The sequence below is a fragment of the Ursus arctos genome, unplaced genomic scaffold, assembly GCF_023065955.2.
Source record: "Ursus arctos isolate Adak ecotype North America unplaced genomic scaffold, UrsArc2.0 scaffold_20, whole genome shotgun sequence".
NCBI lineage: Eukaryota > Metazoa > Chordata > Mammalia > Carnivora > Ursidae > Ursus > Ursus arctos.
The window spans coordinates 31,805,449-31,822,992 of NW_026622875.1; the positions used below are offsets into that span (position 1 = coordinate 31,805,449).

The 17,544-nt window shown below is 41.3% G+C and overlaps 1 protein-coding gene across 5 annotated transcripts in view; it reads right to left on the minus strand.

Moving 5' to 3' along the window:
* Window positions 1–310: 310 nt before the first annotated feature.
* The window catches only part of HACL1 (2-hydroxyacyl-CoA lyase 1), a 43,553-nt gene continuing 26,319 nt past the window's right edge, over window positions 311–17,544 (minus strand). For 2 of the 5 annotated variants that reach the window (XR_008960599.1, XR_008960602.1), the window contains 5 exons: window positions 17,273–17,431; window positions 15,608–15,715; window positions 13,936–14,122; window positions 8,485–10,946; window positions 311–652 (listed from right to left, as the gene is read on the minus strand). Coding sequence is in view for 1 of the 5 variants with exons in the window: in XM_026496971.4 (XP_026352756.2) it covers window positions 10,914–10,946; window positions 13,936–14,122; window positions 15,608–15,715; window positions 17,273–17,431 (487 nt within the window). In the remaining 4 variants the exon portion in view is untranslated. The remainder of the gene's footprint in view (window positions 653–8,484; window positions 10,947–13,935; window positions 14,123–15,607; window positions 15,716–17,272; window positions 17,432–17,544) is intronic. The other 3 variants (XM_026496971.4, XR_008960601.1, XR_008960600.1) reach the window with 3 other exon arrangements.

Genomic DNA, 17,544 nt, shown 5'->3' on the forward strand with positions numbered 1-17,544 from the left:
ATAGACCACAGGTCATTCTACTGACCACTGATACAAAGAACAAAATTGTGGATAATGCCATCTCCATGGAGATTTCCAGGCCTGAATCAAAATTTAAAGTGTTTTCCTTCAAACTTTAAAACTGAAGATCCAGGGGTTTCTGGGTGTGCCTTTCTCTACTCCCTAATTGGAGTAAGCATTCAACCTGGATTTACCATGGGTTCACTGACTGGCTAGCCTCTCTCCTGGAAAAGGCCTTGGAAGGGAGGAAAGATCTAAGGCAATCCAGTGAAAACCAGTGGTGTAGACAGCACTGCTTGTCAGATCTGAATCCAAGCAAGGTATGCTTTTATTTGCACCTTATCTATGGGAAGAATTAATAGGATCTTCAATTTCCTTCGTCCACATTACTCCATTATTCAGATTAGCAGCAGCAAATGCAATCAGAAATCAACAGATGATTCAGACTTCTTCTGTAACCTTTCACTTTCCAGTTAGCAGAGTCCGTTTTATCAGGGTTTCTCGGTCATAATTCCCATCAGAATTTAACTGGTTTCCAGCTTTCTTAATATGTTCATATGAAATGCTACCCTAGTCACTCTAAGTTCCATTTGTTTCAGTCATATGGCACTTCATAGGAATGCACTGCTTCCCCATTGCCTAGCCAAGAGTCCTGCAAATAGTAAAGAAACAAAAACATTGTTGGATTCCGTATTTTCATTTTCCTTTGGTGTGCAATAGTCCTACTATTTCTTTGTAACAGAATTGAGACTTTTTTTCCTAAGCAAAATAGACTCATTTCACATCATAAGCTGAGCTACTTCAAAGGCGCAAGTGTTAAATAACCACAGAAAAATATCCACTGAGCTATTTCTAACATCATGAATTCTCATTCAACTATTATTTAGTGAACCCTTGCAGAGCAGGTGGATGTATAGAGACCTAAAATCGGGGGCACCTAGCTGGCTCAGTTGGAAGAGCATGTGACTCTTGATCTCAGGGTCATGAGTTTGAGCCCCATGTTGGGTGTAGAGATTACCTAAATAAATAAACTTAAAAAAAAAAAAAAAACCAAGGGGGAAGTAAAAGCAGAGGGGCAGAGGGAGAGGGAGAGAAGCAGACACCCCACTGAGCCCACAGCCCAATGCAGAGCTTGATCTCATGACCCTGAGATCATGACCTGAGCAGAAACCAAGAGTCAGAAACTCAACCATCTGAACCACCCAGGCACCCCTAAGTGTTAATTATCAAACTAGGGGTACAAAAATGTTTTATCAAAGTTCAGTTTGACTATCAACCAATAGATTGTCTTACAGGGGCTTCTTCAATACCTTATCCTTCTAAGAGAAAATTCTTTGTTTTAAAGATTTAATTAATTAAATTTATTTATTTGGGAGAGAAAGACAGCATGCACACGCAGAGGGGCAGAGGGAGAGGGACAAGCACACTCCCCACTGAGCACAGAGACTATGAGGGCTTGATCCCAAGACCCTGAGATCATGTGTGACCTGAGCTGAAATCAGACACTTAACTGACTAAGCCACCCTGGTGCCCCAGGGAAAACTGTTAAAAGGAGGCTAATTTCAAGAGTACTTTTACAAAATAAGCCATCAATGGACAGTATCATCAGAGGCTCCTAGATTAATCTGGTCTTCATATGCTCAGACTGACCTCTGCTGGATAGTCTACTAACATGTTAACATTTTTTCCCTCTTGAGCTAATTATGGCTAGGGAGCAAGCATTTTTCCCAAATTATACCTGGTATTTAGATTTATATAGTTCAATTCATGAATATGCATCAAAGCGTCCACACTACTTTTACAGCAGAATCCTGTATTGCACTTGGCTGCCAGAGGCAACCATCCGTGGGCAGAGTAGGACACTGATGAGGATTATAGGAGCTACCCACTCTCAACACTCCTTTTGATACGCTCTATGCTTTTACGCAGCCCAGGCTCTCTAGTGTGTATCTCAGAATCTGAGATAAGAGTATCTGCTGCCTGGGCCCAATTTCAGGGGCTTGCTGCATAAAACCACAGCTCCCTGCAACTATCTCCTGGACTGACATCTCAAAGGTGGACTCTGCTATGTAGAAATCACTTATGCCCCTAAGTGGCCAATGGAGACAAGTCTGATGTGTATGGTGCAAACCTGATGAACTTTAAGATAAAGTCCTGTGCTTCAATTCATATAAAATTGCAGATAATAAACAAGAATGACCCTGAAAAGAAATACTTTTCCATTTCTTTTTTTTTTATTTTATTTTAATAATGATTTTTTATTATATTATGTTAGTCACCATACAGTACATCCCCGGTTTTCGATGTAAGGCTCGATGATCCATTAGTTGTGTATAACACCCAGTGCACCATGCAATATGTGCCCTCCTTACTACCCATCACCGGTCTATCCCATTCCCCCACCCCCCTCCCCTCTGTAGCCCTCAGTTTGTTTCTCATAGTCCATAGTCTCTCATGTTTCATTCCCCCTTCTGATTACCCCCCCTTTCTTTATCCCTTTCTTCCCCTACTGATCATTCTAGTTCTTATGTTCCATAGATGAGAGAAATCATATGATAGTTGTCTTTCTCTGCTTGACTTATTTCACTAAGCATTATCTCCTCCAGTGCCGTCCATGTTGTAGCAAATGTTGAGAACTCATTCTTTCTGATTGCTGAGTAATATTCCATTGTATATATGGACCACAACTTCTTAATCCAGTCATCTGTTGCAGGGCATCTCGGGTCCTTCCACGATTTAGCTATTGTGGACATTGCTGCTATGAACATTGGGGTGCATATGGCCCTTCTCTTCACTATGTCTGTATCTTTGGGGTAAACACCCAGTAGTGCAATGGCTGGATCATAGGGTAGCTCAATTTTTAACTTTTTAAGGGACCTCCATACTGTTTTCCAGAGTGGCTGTACCAACTTGCATTCCCACCAACAATGTAGGAGGGATCCCCTTTCTCCACATCCTCTCCAACAGTTGTTGTTTCTTGCCTTGTCTATTTTTGCCATTCTAACTGGCGTAAGGTGGTAGCTCAGTGTGGTTTTGATTTGAATTTCCTTGATGGCTAATGATTTTGAACATTTTTTCATGTGTCTGTTAGCCATTTGTATGTCTTCATTGGAAAAGTGTCTGTTCATATCTTCTGCCCATTTTTTGATTTGTTTATTTGTTTCTCGTGTATTGAGTTTGAGAAGTTCTTTGTAGATCTTGGATACCAGTCCTTTATCTGTAGTGTCATTTGCAAATATCTTCTCCCATTCCGTGGGCTGCCTCTTAGTTTTTCTGACTGTTTCCTTGGATGTGCAGAAACTTTTAATCTTGATGAAGTCCCATAAATTCATTTTATCTTTTGTTTCTCTTGCCTTTGGGGATGTATCATGAAAAAGGTTGCTTTGGCCGATGTCGTAGAGGTTGCTGCCTATGTTCTCCTCTAGAATTTTGATGGATTCCTGTCTCACATCGAGGTCTTTCATCCATTTGGAGTTTATTTTTGTGTATGGTGTGAGATAGTGGTCAAGTTTCATTCTTTTGCATGTAGCTGTCCAATTTTCCCAGCACCATTTATTGAAGAGACTGTCTTTTTCCCACCGGATGTTTTTTCCTGCTTTATCAAATATTAGTTGCCCAAAGAGCCGAGGGTCCATTTCTGGGCTCTCTAGTCTGTTCCATTGGTCTATGTGTCTGTTTTTGTGCCAGTACCATGCTGTCTTTGTGATCACAGCTTTGTAGTACAGCTCGAAACCCGGCATTGTGATGCCCCCAGCTTTGTTTTTCCTTTTCAACAGTTCCTTGGAGATTCGGGGTCTTTTCTGGTTCCATACAAATTTAAGGACTATTTGTTCCAGTTCTTTGAAAAACGTTCTCGGTATTTTGATCGGGATAGCATTGAAAGTGTAGATTGCTCTGGGTAGCATGGACATTTTAATTATGTTAATTCTTCCGATCCATGAGCATGGAATATCTTTCCATCTTTTTATGTCTTCCTCAATGTCTTTTAAGAGTGATTTATAGTTTCTAGAATAAAGGTCCTTTACGTCTCTGGTTAAGTTAATTCCAAGGTAACGTATGGTTTTTGGTGCTATTGTAAATGGGATGGATTCCCTAATTTCTCTTTCTTCGTTCTCGTTATTCGTGTACAGAAATGCAACTGATTTCTGAGCATTGATTTTGTATCCTGCCACGTTACTGAATTGCTCTATAACTTCTAATAGTTTGGGAGTGGCTTCTTTTGGGTTTTCTATATAGAGTATCATGTCATCTGCGAAGAGAGACATTTTGACTTCTTCTTTGCCGATTTGAATACCTTTGATCCCTTTTTGTCGTCTGATTGCTGTTGCAAGGACTTCTAGTACTATGTTGAATAATAGTGGCGAGAGTGGGCATCCTTGTCGTGTTCCTGATCTTAAGGGAAAGGCTTCCAGCTTTTCCCCATTGAGAATAATATTTGCAGTAGGCTTTTCATAGATGGCTTTTATGAGATTGAGAAATGTACCTTCTATTCCTACACTCTGAAGGGTTTTAATCAGGAAAGGATGCTGTATTTTGTCAAATGCTTTTTCGGCATCGATTGAGAGGCTCATATGGTTCTTGAGTCTTTTCTTGTTGATATGATGTATCACGCTGATTGATTTGCGAATATTGAACCACGCTTGCATCCCAGGTATGAATCCCACTTGATCGTGGTGGATAATCCTTTTAATGAACTGTTGGATTCTATTAGCAAGTATCTTGTTGGGATTTTGGCGTCCATATTCATTAGGGAAATCGGTCTGTAATTCTCCTTTTTGAGGGGGTCTTTGCCTGGTTTGGGGATCAAGGTAATATTGGCCTCATAGAATGAGTTTGGTAGCTTTCCTTCTGTTTCTATTTTTTGAAATAGCTTTAGGAGAATAGGTATTATTTCTTCTTTGAATGTTTGGTAGAATTCCCCAGGAAAACCGTCCGGGCCTGGAGTTTTGTTATTTGGAAGGTTGTTTATCACTGACTCAATTTCTTCATAATTAATTGGCCTGTTTAAGAAATCAATTTCTTCCTGTTTCAATCTTGGTAGTTTATAGGTTTCCAGGAAGGATTCCATTTCTTCCAGATTGCTTAGTTTATTGGCATATAGCTGTTGATAAAAATTTCTAATAATCCTTCCAATTTCAATGGTATTCGTCGTGACCTCTCCTTTTTCATTCATAATTTTAATAATCTGGGTCCTTTCTCTTTTCTTTTGGATAAGTCTTGCCAGTGATCTGTCAATTTTATTGATTCTCTCCAAGAACCAGCTTCTAGTCCTGTTGATCTGCTCTACTGTACTTCTGGTTTCTGCTTGATTGATTTCAGCTTTAATTTTGGTCAACTGCTTCCTTGTGCGTGGATTAGGCCTGTCCCTCTGTTGCTGTTCCAGCTTCTTGAGGTGAGAATATAAAAACTGCATTTTAGATTTTTCTATTCTTTTGAGTGAGGCTTGGATGGCTATGTATTTCCCCCTTAGGACTGCCTTTGCAGTATCCCATAGGTTTTGGACTGTTGTATTTTCATTTTCATCGGTCTCCATAAATTGTTTAATTTGATTTTTGATTTCCTGGTTTATCGAGTCATTCCTGAGCAGGATGGTTCTTAGTCTCCAAGTGTTTGAGTTTCTTCCAAATTTTTCCTTGTGGTTGAGTTCCAATTTCAGAGCGTTGTGGTCTGAGAATATGCGGGGGATAATTTCAATCTTTTGGTATCGGCTGAGACCTGTTTTGTGTCCCAGAACATGATCTATTCTTGAAAATGTTCCATGGGCATTAGAATAGAATGAGTATTCTTTGGTTCTGGGGTGTAGTGTTCTATATATATCTAAGAGGTCCAACTCGTCGAGTATGGCATTCAAAGCCTTTGATTCTTTGCTTAGTTTTTGCCAGGGTGTTCTGTCTATTTCTGAGAGTGGAGTGTTGAGGTCCCCTACTATTAGTGTATTTTTATCTATATGTCTCTTTATTCTGGTTAAGAGTTGGCTTGTGTATCTTGCTGCTCCCCTGTTGGGGGCATATATATTTATAATTGTCATATCCACTTGTTGAATACTTCCTTTAAGAATAATATAGTGCCCTTCTGCATCTCTAACTATAGTCTGTAGTTTAAAATCCAGTTTATCTGATATGAGAATTGCTACCCCAGCTTTCTTTTGAGGTCCATTTGCGTGAAAGATGGTACTCCATCCCCTTACTCTCAGTCTGAATGCATCTTTGGGTTCGAAATGAGTCTCTTGTAGACAGCAAATGGATGGGTCATTTCTTTTTATCCAATCTGCAACCCTGTGGCGTTAAAGCAAGAATTTAAACCATTAATGTTAAGACTGAGTACTGAGAGATATGCTTTTAATTCTGCCATGTTGTCAGTAAAGTCTTTGTTTGTATTGGCTGTGACTTTCTGTTTTGTATCACTCTTGGGGCCTTTTTACTTTTATAGAACCCCCCGTAATACCTCCTGTAGGGCTGGTTTCGTGGTTACCAAATTGGCTAGTGACTGCCGATTCTGAAATGTCTTTATTTCTCCATCAATTCTGAATGACAGCCTTGCTGGATAAAGGATCCTTGGCTGCATGTTTTTCTCTGAAAGAGCTTTAAAAATGCTCCCCCAACTCTTTCTCTCATTCCAGGTCTGTGTAGACAGGTCTGATGTAATTCTGATGCCTTTGCCTTGGTACGTGAGAAATTTCTTTGCTCTGGCCGCTTTCAATACTGTATCCTTGGATCTCATATTTGCGAATTGCACTATGACGTGACGTGGTGTAGGTCTGTCATGGTTGAGCTTGGGAGGGGTCCTCTCTGCCTCTTGGACACGAATTTTTGTTTCCCTTGCTAGATTAGGGAAGTTTTCAGCTACAATTTGTTCAAATATCTCTTCTAGACCTCTGTTTTTCTCCACCCCCTCGGGGATGCCGATGATTCTAACATTGGATCGTTTCGTTGAGTCAGTAATCTCCCGTAGCCAACATTCGTGGGCGTGGATTTTTTTAAGACCATCTTCTATTTTTATTTTTTCCTCTATTAACCCATCCTCCAATTCACTAACCCTTTCCTCCGCTTCCGTCACCCTGGCCGTCAGAGCCTCTAGTTTTGCCTGCATTTGGCTCATAGAATTTTTAATTTCTGTCAAATTCGCTCTCATTTCCGCCCTTAGGGATTCTATATTCTCAGTAACATTTTCCTGAATACTTTTTTCAAGTCTACTCATTATCTTGACCATTGTTACTCTGAATTCCATTTCTGATAATTTGGTTACATCCATATCCATTACTTCTGTGGCAGAGGCCACTGACTCACTGTCTTTTCTTTGCTGTGGGGGGGGCTTCTCCTTCTTGTCATTCTAATGAGGGGAGGTTGCGGGGTTGTCCAGAGCCCAAAATTATTGACTGGGTCCCAGGCCGTGCCCCTTGTTTTATAGGGATCTTAGAGATGTGGGCTTCTTCTTTAAAGATTTTATTTATTTACTTATCTGAGAGAGGGAGACAGACAGTCAGCAAGAACGGAACAGAAGCAGGGGAGTGAGAGAGGAAGAAGCAGGCTCTCAGCGGAGGAGCCCGATGAGGGACTCCTTTCCGGAACGCTGGGATCACGCCCTAAGCCGGAGACAGGCGCTCAATGACTGCGCCACCCAGGCGCCTCGGGTTGTGGGCTTCTTGATTTTTCAGCCTGCCTTCTGTGTTCTGGGGGAGGGGCCTGCCGCGCCGATACTCAGGCAACCCTGTTTGGTTAGAGTCTCCGTGTCCCCTGCGAGGGAGGATGGGGATGGGCACTCTCTGAGCCGGTATTTCCAGGCTTTTGTTCTCTGGCGGCTTTCCCTGGCGGCCGGCTATGCCTCTTCTGAGGGTCAGAGCAGCAGAGGCTGCATTGTCACAGAACAGAGGGATTGCGGCCCGTTCTCCACTGATGTTCTGGCCACTTTAACTCTATTACTGTTGGTGCTGCTCAACCCTGCGGCGTCCCGGGATGTGCGCACCAACTCGGCGTCCCTGCCCTCACTTCCAGGGCCGGCGCGTCTCTGTCCTTTGTGTTTCTAATGCCGCCAGCCACCGGCCGCCCCGCACGCTCCCGGGTCTCCTGGTCTCAGTCTATGCCCGGTGAGCGCACCTCGATTCCGGAGTTTCGGGAGAAGCCTGGTGGCGCGCGCACCCGGTTCAGGGTCTCAGTCTGCTGTTTCGCGGGTGCCAACCGCGAGTCCGCCCGCTCCCCCGTGCAGGTGGCCCGCCAGCCGCCAGCCGCCCCGCGCGCGCTCCGGGAGTTCCCGGTCTCAGTCTGGATCCCGTGAGCGCACCGGGATTCCGGTGTTCCGGGAGATGCCTGGTGGCGCGCGTTCACGGCTCACCGGTCTCAGTCCGCTCTCTCGCGGGTGCCCTCTGTGAGTCCGCCCACTCCCCCGTGCAGGTGGCTGCCGCTTCCCGGCGCCCAAATGCGGCGGCTCCCTCCCCCTTCCGTTTATCTTCCGATATCCGTGCACGGTTTACAGCTCCCCTCTTCGTACCTCAATACTCAGCGCTGGAGATGTTCATTTGTAGAGATCCAGATGCATCATCCTGCGTCTCAGGCTGGTTCCGTGGTTATTTAGGCTGGTCTGGTACCTATCCAGCTCGACTCAGGGGACCGGTTGAAAAAGGGGTCCCCTACTCCTCCGCCATCTTAACTCCCTCCTCCTACTTTTCCATTTCTAATATTCTTTTAAAATAATGTCTCTTTCTGGTAACAAAAATTACATAATTACTTTTATTTTAAAATTTTGTAAAAGAAGGGAAAAAATAGAGGAAATAAAAATTACCTATAATTCCATCACCAAGTTATATTAAAATTTTGGTTTTGTTGTCCCCATCTTTTCTTTTTCTGTGAATGTATGTGTGCAAGAGTACAGGTATATACCCTGACCTGTATCCATCCATTCTGTAGCTTGTCTTTTTCACTAGTATTATACTGTGATTATTCCTCCATTTACACATACTCTTTCAATTTTTATTTTATCGGGTCACCAGATCCTAATATATGTAACTAATGTCTTATTATTAAACACTAGCATTGTTCCTAAACTATGCTGAATGGCCTTGTACATAAATATTTGACCAACTATTTTATTATTTCTTTAGGACACATTCTCTAAATTGGCTCACTGGGTCAAAAGTTAGCATGTATAAACATTTTTAAGATTCCAAATATAAGCACTGCTAGAATTATTCTCAGGAAATGTACCAATTTCAACTTCCACCATAGCATAGCAGTGTCGTCTTCATTTTACCCTCACCCTCACTGAGAATTATAATTTTAAAAGTGTTTTGCCAAATGGATAAGCAAAAAAAAGGGTTTTCAGTCTAACTTATATATTCACATTTATTCATATTCCTTCATATTTATTTATACTCATTTTATTGTATTTTTTCTGTTAATTATACACTCATAACCTTTGCTCATTTTTCTATTAGTACATTAATATTTTTCTTATTTTTAAGAGTTTTTTATATATTAAGCCTGTTGACTCTGTTGATCTCAATGTAGTACACATAAGCTAAGGTCTACTAAGCCAAAGATACCCTGAAATTATTAGTTCAGGTATGGTATGACTTCTCCTTTGGCTAAGTAAGTTCTTTTCAGAAAAACAAAACAAAACTCCATTCATAAAGTATAGAACAAGCCCACTAAGTGCTGGGGAGTCTAAGGTACAAAGTGATCAACAAATAAACTATGAAGTAGAAATAGCCTATGTACTCCAACTTACTGAACATGCCTCTACATTAGAAAATCCTTGAGAATTCTTTCCTCAGATGTTTTTTTAAAAATGTGTGACTTTGGGCCACCTGGGTGGCACAGTTGGTTAAACATCCAACTCTTGATTTCAGTTCAGGTCATGATCTCAGGGTCTTGAGATCAAACCCTGCCTCGGGCTCTGCGCTCATAGGGGAGTCTGCTTGGGATGGTTCTCCCTCTCCCTCTGCCTCTCCTCCTGCTCATGCATGTGCTCTCGCTCTCTCTCTAAAATAAATAAATATATCTTTAATTAACAAAATGTGACTCTGGGGCATCTGCCTTTGGCTCAGGTCATGATCTCAGGGTCCTGGGATTGAGCCCCATGTTGGGCTCCCTGCTCAGCAGGGAGTTTGCATCTCCTGCTCCCTCCACCCCTCCCCCTGCTTGTGCTCTCTAATAAATAAATACAATCTTTTAAAAAAATTAAATTAAAAAATGTGACTTTAAGAATGGATTTATGTAAAAGAATACTGATGTGTAACTCAGCAGTTAGGCAGTTACAACGCTATTATTTAATAAAACCCTCTTCCATCTTTCTTTTTTTTTTTTTTTAAAGATTTTATTTATTTATTTGACAGAGATAGAGACAGCCAGCGAGAGAGGGAACACAGCAGGGGGAGTGGGAGAGGAAGAAGCAGGCTCATAGTGGAGGAGCCTGATGTGGGGCTTGATCCCGTAACGCCGGGATCACGCCCTGAGCCGAAGGCGGACGCTTAACCGCTGTGCCACCCAGGCGCCCCCCTCTTCCATCTTTCATCTGTAAATGGGTTATCTCTGTGGTAGAATACTTGTAACTTTTTCTGTTTTTAGTCAATTCCTTTACTATAAAATGTCATTTATTTATTTATTTTTTATTATTTCTTTGACAGAGGGTGAAAGAAAGCACAAGCAGGGGGAGAAGCAGAGGGAGAGGGAGAAGCAGGCTCCCTGCTGAGCAGGAAGCCTGATGTGGAACTCGAACCCAGGACCTTGAGTTCATGACCTGGGCTGAAGGAAGACACTTAACTGACTGAGCAACCCAGGTGTTCCTAAAATGTCATTTAGAAATGTTTTTTATTTTTCTCTGTACAGTAATTTTCAACATTTTAGTAATTTTGCTGTGGAAAATAAAATTTCATCTTACAAGACAGAAAACTCCTCAAGACCACTCCCTGGCATCTTTATTTACATATTAGAGCGGGTCAGCCAGTGAAAATCCTAGAAAAAGAAAAGACAACAAACATTCAGTTAAAAGAATTAATTGCCCCACATGTTTTCCTTGTTTTAAAATCTAAAAGTCCCATTATATCCACATTTAGGTTTGTCTTTGGTCTTGTGCCTTCCCCAAAAGGAAGCTAAAAATTCATAGCGAACCTCGCTGTCTTGTCCTATAGAATGACTATTAACAGTAATCAGGGCACAAACAGTAGACTCCGAAAGAACCAGAAGTAAATTCAAAAGAAGAAAGGAGATGAAGGAAGGCCAAAGAGGGCAAGCTCCCAAATCTAAGAACCTGGGTAGGAAGAGCAGTGCACAGAAGGCTTTCCCAGGACTAATACGCATCCTACACATGTGGCTGGACATGGTGACTGCAGAGAATTAGGTCCTCTCTATATTGTAGCAGGAAGCAGGCAGCCTACCCTACACTGCGAATCAACAACAAACGGCAGATGGACACACAGACAATGAAAATGAACAGCTTGGAAACTATAATATATGTGGAATTCACTGAAATGAGGATAAATAATATTGAAGTGACAGATTCAAGAAATATAAGAATAGTCCTTATGGAGTTATAAGAGAGGAGGTAAGAACATGTATTTCTCCAGCAATACCTCCCCAAATTCATAGAGAACTTGGAGAATAGATCATTAGAAGCAGATCACTAGAAACATGAATTCACTAGCAGAGAGGGGACAATTCATTAGGGCTTTTCTGTGACTAACACGGTCTCAAGACTGTCTATTTGTGTGTGTGTGTGTGTGTGTGTGTGTGTGTTCTGAATATAGCTGTTAAATTCATCTGGACTAATGTGTCATTTAAGGCCAATGTTTCCTTATTGATTTTGTGTCTGGATGATCTATCCATTGATGTAAGTGGTGTATTAAAATCCCCTATTTTCATCCACTATTATTGTAGCGCTGTTTCTCCCTTTAGGTCAGTTGTATGCATAGATATTACAAATGTCATACCTTCTTTTTGGATTAACCCCTTTATCACTATGCAGTGTTCTTCTTTATCTCTTACTACATACAATCTTTGTTTTAAAGTTTATTTTGTCTGATATAAATATAGCTATTGCAGCTTTCTTTTGGCTTCCATTTGCACGGAATATCTTTTTCCATCCCTTCACTTTCAGATTGTGTGTCCTTACATCTGAGGTGAGTCTCCTGTAGACAGCATATAGGTGGGTCTTGTTTTCTTTCTTTCTATTTTTTTTTTAAAGATTTTTTATTTATTTATGTGACAGAGACAGACAGCCAGCGAGAGAGGGAACACAAGCAGGGGGAGTGGGAGAGGAAGAAGCAGGCTCCCAGCGGAGGAGCCTGATGTGGGACTTGATCCCGGAACACCGGGATCATGCCCTGAGCCCAAGGCAGATGCTTAACGACTGCGCCACCCAGGAGTCCCGGGGTCTTGTTTTCTTATTCATTCAGCCACTCTTCTGATCGGAGCATTTAGTCTATTTACAGCAAAGGAATTACGGATAAATACGTACTTACTGCCATTTTGTTAATTGTTTTCTGGCTATTTTGTAGTTCTGTTCTGTTCCTTTCACCAAAGTCTCTAATATCTGGGTTTTTTTTTTTTTTTTTTTTTTTAAGATTTATTTATTTGAGAGAGAGAGTACACAAGAGCAGGGGCAGGGACAGAGAGAGAGGGAGTGAAGCAGACTCCCTATTGAGCATGGAGCCCTACACGGGGCTGGATTTCAGGACCCTCAGATCATAACCTGAGCCGAAATCAAGAGTCAGATGCTTAAGTGAATGAGCCACCCAGGTACCCCTCTGATATCTGTTTTTATAGAAAAAGAATTTTAGTAGAGTTTTATATATTTTATGGTTTCCAAATTAGTTAATTACATTTAACTGTCCAGGCATCCATTTGCCTATTGGTCTACTACCTTATTCAAAAAAGGAAAAGAGGGGTGCCTGGGTGGCTCAGTCAGTTAAGCATCTGCCTTCAGCTCAGGTCATGATGTCAGGGTCCTGGGATCGAGTCCCACATCGGGCTCCCTGCTCAGCAGGGAGCCTGCTTCTTCCTCTCCCCTCCCCTCCTCCCTGCTTGTGTTCTCTATCTCAAATAAATTAATAAAATCTTAAGAAAAAACAAAAAAGAAAAAAATCTTGCAGCATATATATGTATAAAGAACCAAGACAGAAACTTCTTGAAAAAATGATCTGCTCTGAAAACAGTGACTGATATACAAGGTATAAGCATGGAAGACAAGTACAGAAGAGAGGGCAAGTGGCAGGACCAGGATTAGAGCACAAAATTTAGTATGAAAAGCAACTTAATCTGGGATGGGAGAGGATCACGCTACACACCCTGTCATTTATTTTACTGCTATAATCTATACTGCAGTTTTGCTATGGAGGCCAAAGTAACCAATTTTGAATGTAACTGCACATATCTTCCCACTATGGTCTCATCCTCCCACTGTGCTTCCTTTACATTCTGCCTTCCAGCCACTCTGGCCTTCTTTCAGTTGCTCAGACTTGCCATGATCCTTGCTGTCACAGAGCCTTTGTACATCTCTTCCCTAGCCTCTTTTCTTGAGACTGTCCTTACTTATCTTTCGGATCTCAGCTTAAGCACTAGTTCCTCTGAGAAGATTTCTCCTGTGACCCCAAAATAAATCAGCTTTCTTGGTAGTATATTTGTTCAGAACTGGGTGGCTTCCTTCAGAGCAATTGCCTCACTCTGTTGTGATGCATTCAGTTGTGAAGTGACTAGGCTATCTCTATCCCCTACTGGTCTCTAAGCTCCATTAGGTGAGTCCAGGTTTGCTCATCATGCTATTCTTAGCAAGTAACACAACATACCTAACGCATATCTCAACAAATATTTACTGAAAAAACACAAGAAAGTGCCAAACTCAGAAATGGTTTAGAAAGAATTCTGTGAACAGTGTTCTATTTGGTAGATACTTCTGGGGATAGGATGGAAGATGCATTTCTGATTTCTGCTTAGCACCTGAATTTACCTGGGCCTTCCGCATGGCTTGCGGCTCAATCATGACATTGATAAGAGAAGGTTTAGTTGTGTCTGCCAAGCTCTGCTTCAGTGATTTTTGGAGTTCTTCTGGTGTTTGTACAAAATACCCTTTGCCTCCAAACGCCATCATAACCTGCTCATAATGTGAGTTTGGTAGAAGACAGATTGGAGGAGCCCTAAAAAATTCATAAGTCAAGAGAAAAAAAAAAGTCATTTTCTGAAATAATTTGCGGAAAAATTTAGGCTGAACTCAAAGGCATACTTTTATGTCCAACACTTAAACAAAGATGCCAATACACTAAACTTTCATATATATATTTTTTAAAGATTATCTAATTTGGGGGGGAAGGGTCTGAGGCAGAGGGAGAGAGAGAATCCTCAAGCAGACTCCCTGCTGAGCACAGAGCCTGTTGTGGGGCTCAATCCCAGGACCCCGAGATCATGACCTGAGCAAAAATCAAAGAGTTGGGGGGCGCCTGGGTAGCGCAGTCGTTAAAGCGTCTGCCTTCGGCTCAGGGCGTGATCCCGGCGTGCCGGGATCGAGTCCCACATCGGGCTCCTCTGCTGTGAGCCTGCTTCTTCCTCTCCCACTCCCCCTGCTGTGTTCCCTCTCTCGCTGGCTGTCTCTCTGTCACATAAATAAATAAAATCTTCAAAAAAAAAAAAAAAATCAAAGAGTTGGATGCCCAACTGAGCCACCCAGGTACCCCTAAACTTTCCATATATTTTTTATCATCTATACAGCAATGTCCAATAGGACTTTTTGTGATGATAGAAATGTTTTATATTTATATCTGTGCTATCCCATATAGTAGCCACTAGCGACCTTTTGCTGTGAGCACTTGTAATGTAACTAGTTAAAATAAGGAAATGTCTTTTTAATTTAATTTAAATAGCCACACATGGCCACTGGCTACTATACTGAACAGTGCAAGCTATGCCATCAACTACTATGAACCCAAAAGAAAAAGAAGAAAAAAGGAATGGTTACTGCAAAATACAGCAAATAACACCAAAATGAGAACTGAAGTCAGTGAGGCATAAGCAAACATACTCACACCCTGCTCCACCCCCAGGCTGAGCAAATTCACATCTCATACCCCATGGCCAGCTAAATACTGTCTCACTTTGACTCTGCCATCAGATAATCAAGAGTTTGTTAAGCAATAAAAAAAAGGAAGACCTCTGGATCATAAGTAATATGCTAAGATTCATTTCCTCCATGGTGTAGTAAAGGACCAGGAGCATTTTGCAACAAGCCCTTTCATTAACAAAGCTCAGACATCAAACTTAATTGTCCAGGTGTTCAGGGGCTCCCTGATCATAAATTATTTGCTGAAGCACCCTATCATGCACTGGGTATTATCTGTAAGTGATGAATCACTAAATTCTACTCCTGAAATCAGTATTACACTATATGTTAACTAACTAGAATTTAAATAAAATTGAAAAAAAAAAGAAAATGGAAAAAAAATGAAGCAGCCCATTTTGAACAGTTGTACAAAAAGGAGCCATGCAGACAGGCTTCCAGCTCTTTAGAGGGGCTGACAATATAAGTAAACAATACTCACGACAGAAGCGCATTCCAAAACAGCAGACTCTTTAAGGAGAAATTAAAATAGATGAGAGAAATTAAATACACATTGTTCTGGGTTACTTACACTGCAATAGCATCTCCAAATTTTAACATTTCCTTCCAAGAATCTGCATCAAAACCTTGGTAAATTCCATTATTATTCACCACCAAAAGTACAATGGGCAAGTTGTACCTAAAATTGAAAGCAAAATATCAAGGAAATCATTCTTCATCCTAAAGCAGTTTCTTTTCTTCAGGCTGAAATTTTAATTTATAAATGGATAGTTTTCCATAAACTTGTTTTGTAATATTAGGGTAACACTAAAAATTTAGGATTTGTTATCCTAATAAGGAACATCAAGTCATTAACAGAAACATGGAGTCACAGAAAGGATGTAAGATTAAAGGTCGGCGCGCTTGGTTCTGCCACTATGCACCTGTGGACCTCACAGAGCTTTTCTGAACTTGGTTTTCATAGATCCAGGCGTTAATGAGAATGACACCTTCCACATTTAATATTCTCTGAAGCATCACTTCTAGGTGGTGCCTAGTAGTACTATTTGAAACGTATCTTTCTATTTACTGAGCTCCTCATAGATAATCAGCATTTGCTAGATGCTGTGGGAAGTATACAAGTGACTAGCATACATTCTCTTCTCTCAAACCACTTCACCCAAAACTAGAAAAACATTATATGGTGTAATAAATAGAGAAAAAGAGAATATTTAATAATGTGCTAAATGGTATTGTAAAGACCAAAAAAAGATGATTAAACTTTACTAATGACTGACAAAAGAACACGGGCTTTATTTTCTATAGACCTAATTTCTGAGACCAGGTGTAAAAACAAAACTAAACTGCATACTGTTATGTAACAGGATTGTAGTAACTACTTGCTCTCCGTGCTCAAAGGGAATCGTGACTCTCTAGAAGGCCAGCTTTCCCATAAATCATCTTTTTGGTGTGTATCTCTTGGCTGTCACTACAGACACTCGAACAAACACATACTTTCCCTCTGATCTTTAAAGTGTTATATGCCAAAGCTTTGAAAGCCCCCAAAACATGATTTACACACAAGCTCTAATAAGAGCCCTGGCTAAGAGTACAGAATGATTTTACCACAGTTTAAATAACTAGGGAGAAAAAAAAAAGCCCCATACTTACATAGTAGGATCTACAGCTCATGAGTTTCTCCATGAATCCTCACAACTAGAAACATAATCTGAACAGCTCACACTGAGTGAGCAGTCATCTTGAGCTTTATCCAGATGACCTCATTTGTTCCTCACAACTGTCCCCTAAGGAAGGAACTGTTACTATTCCTCTCCCTATTTCGGAGCAGACGAAAGCTTAGTAAAGGAACTTAACCTGCATCACCCATATCACCTGGCTCTGATGTGGTCAAGGGAGTATTTAAATCCAGGCATGTGACCCAGAGGCTGTGCGCGTAACCACAAAGCTCTGCTGTCCTCCTGCAGAAAACAAGCTTTTCTCAGACCAGAACTTTTTGCAGTGATCTCAAAACCACCCATCACAGTTTTGCAGGTTTGGGCATGTAGTAAAGGGTCATGAATACACTATCCTGGATGAGAAAGACGCCAGGGTTATTTCATACCAGTATTCTCAGGACGCAGCACAGAGTTATGTACAAGGGCCCTCCGCACATGATGAACACCTGGTAAGCATTTGCTAGGTGAGTCAATCTTTGTGTGTAATTTTTTATATTTTGGAGAAAGAAATGCTGTTTTACCTGCAGATGGTTTCCACCTCCATGCCAGAAAACCCAAATGCACTGTCTCCTTCCACACAGATGACACGTTGCCCTGAGTTTCTATCTTTAGCCAATATAGCAGCTGCAATGGCAAATCCCAAACCAACTCCCATTGTTCCAAAAGTACCAGCATCAAGCCTGTTGGGGAACAAAGCTAAAATGAAACCCTCTGGGGCGTGCTGATGGGGGGGCATTGGCACAAGTCGAGTCATATTCACATGTAAAATAAGAACAATAAAAACATTCTTTGT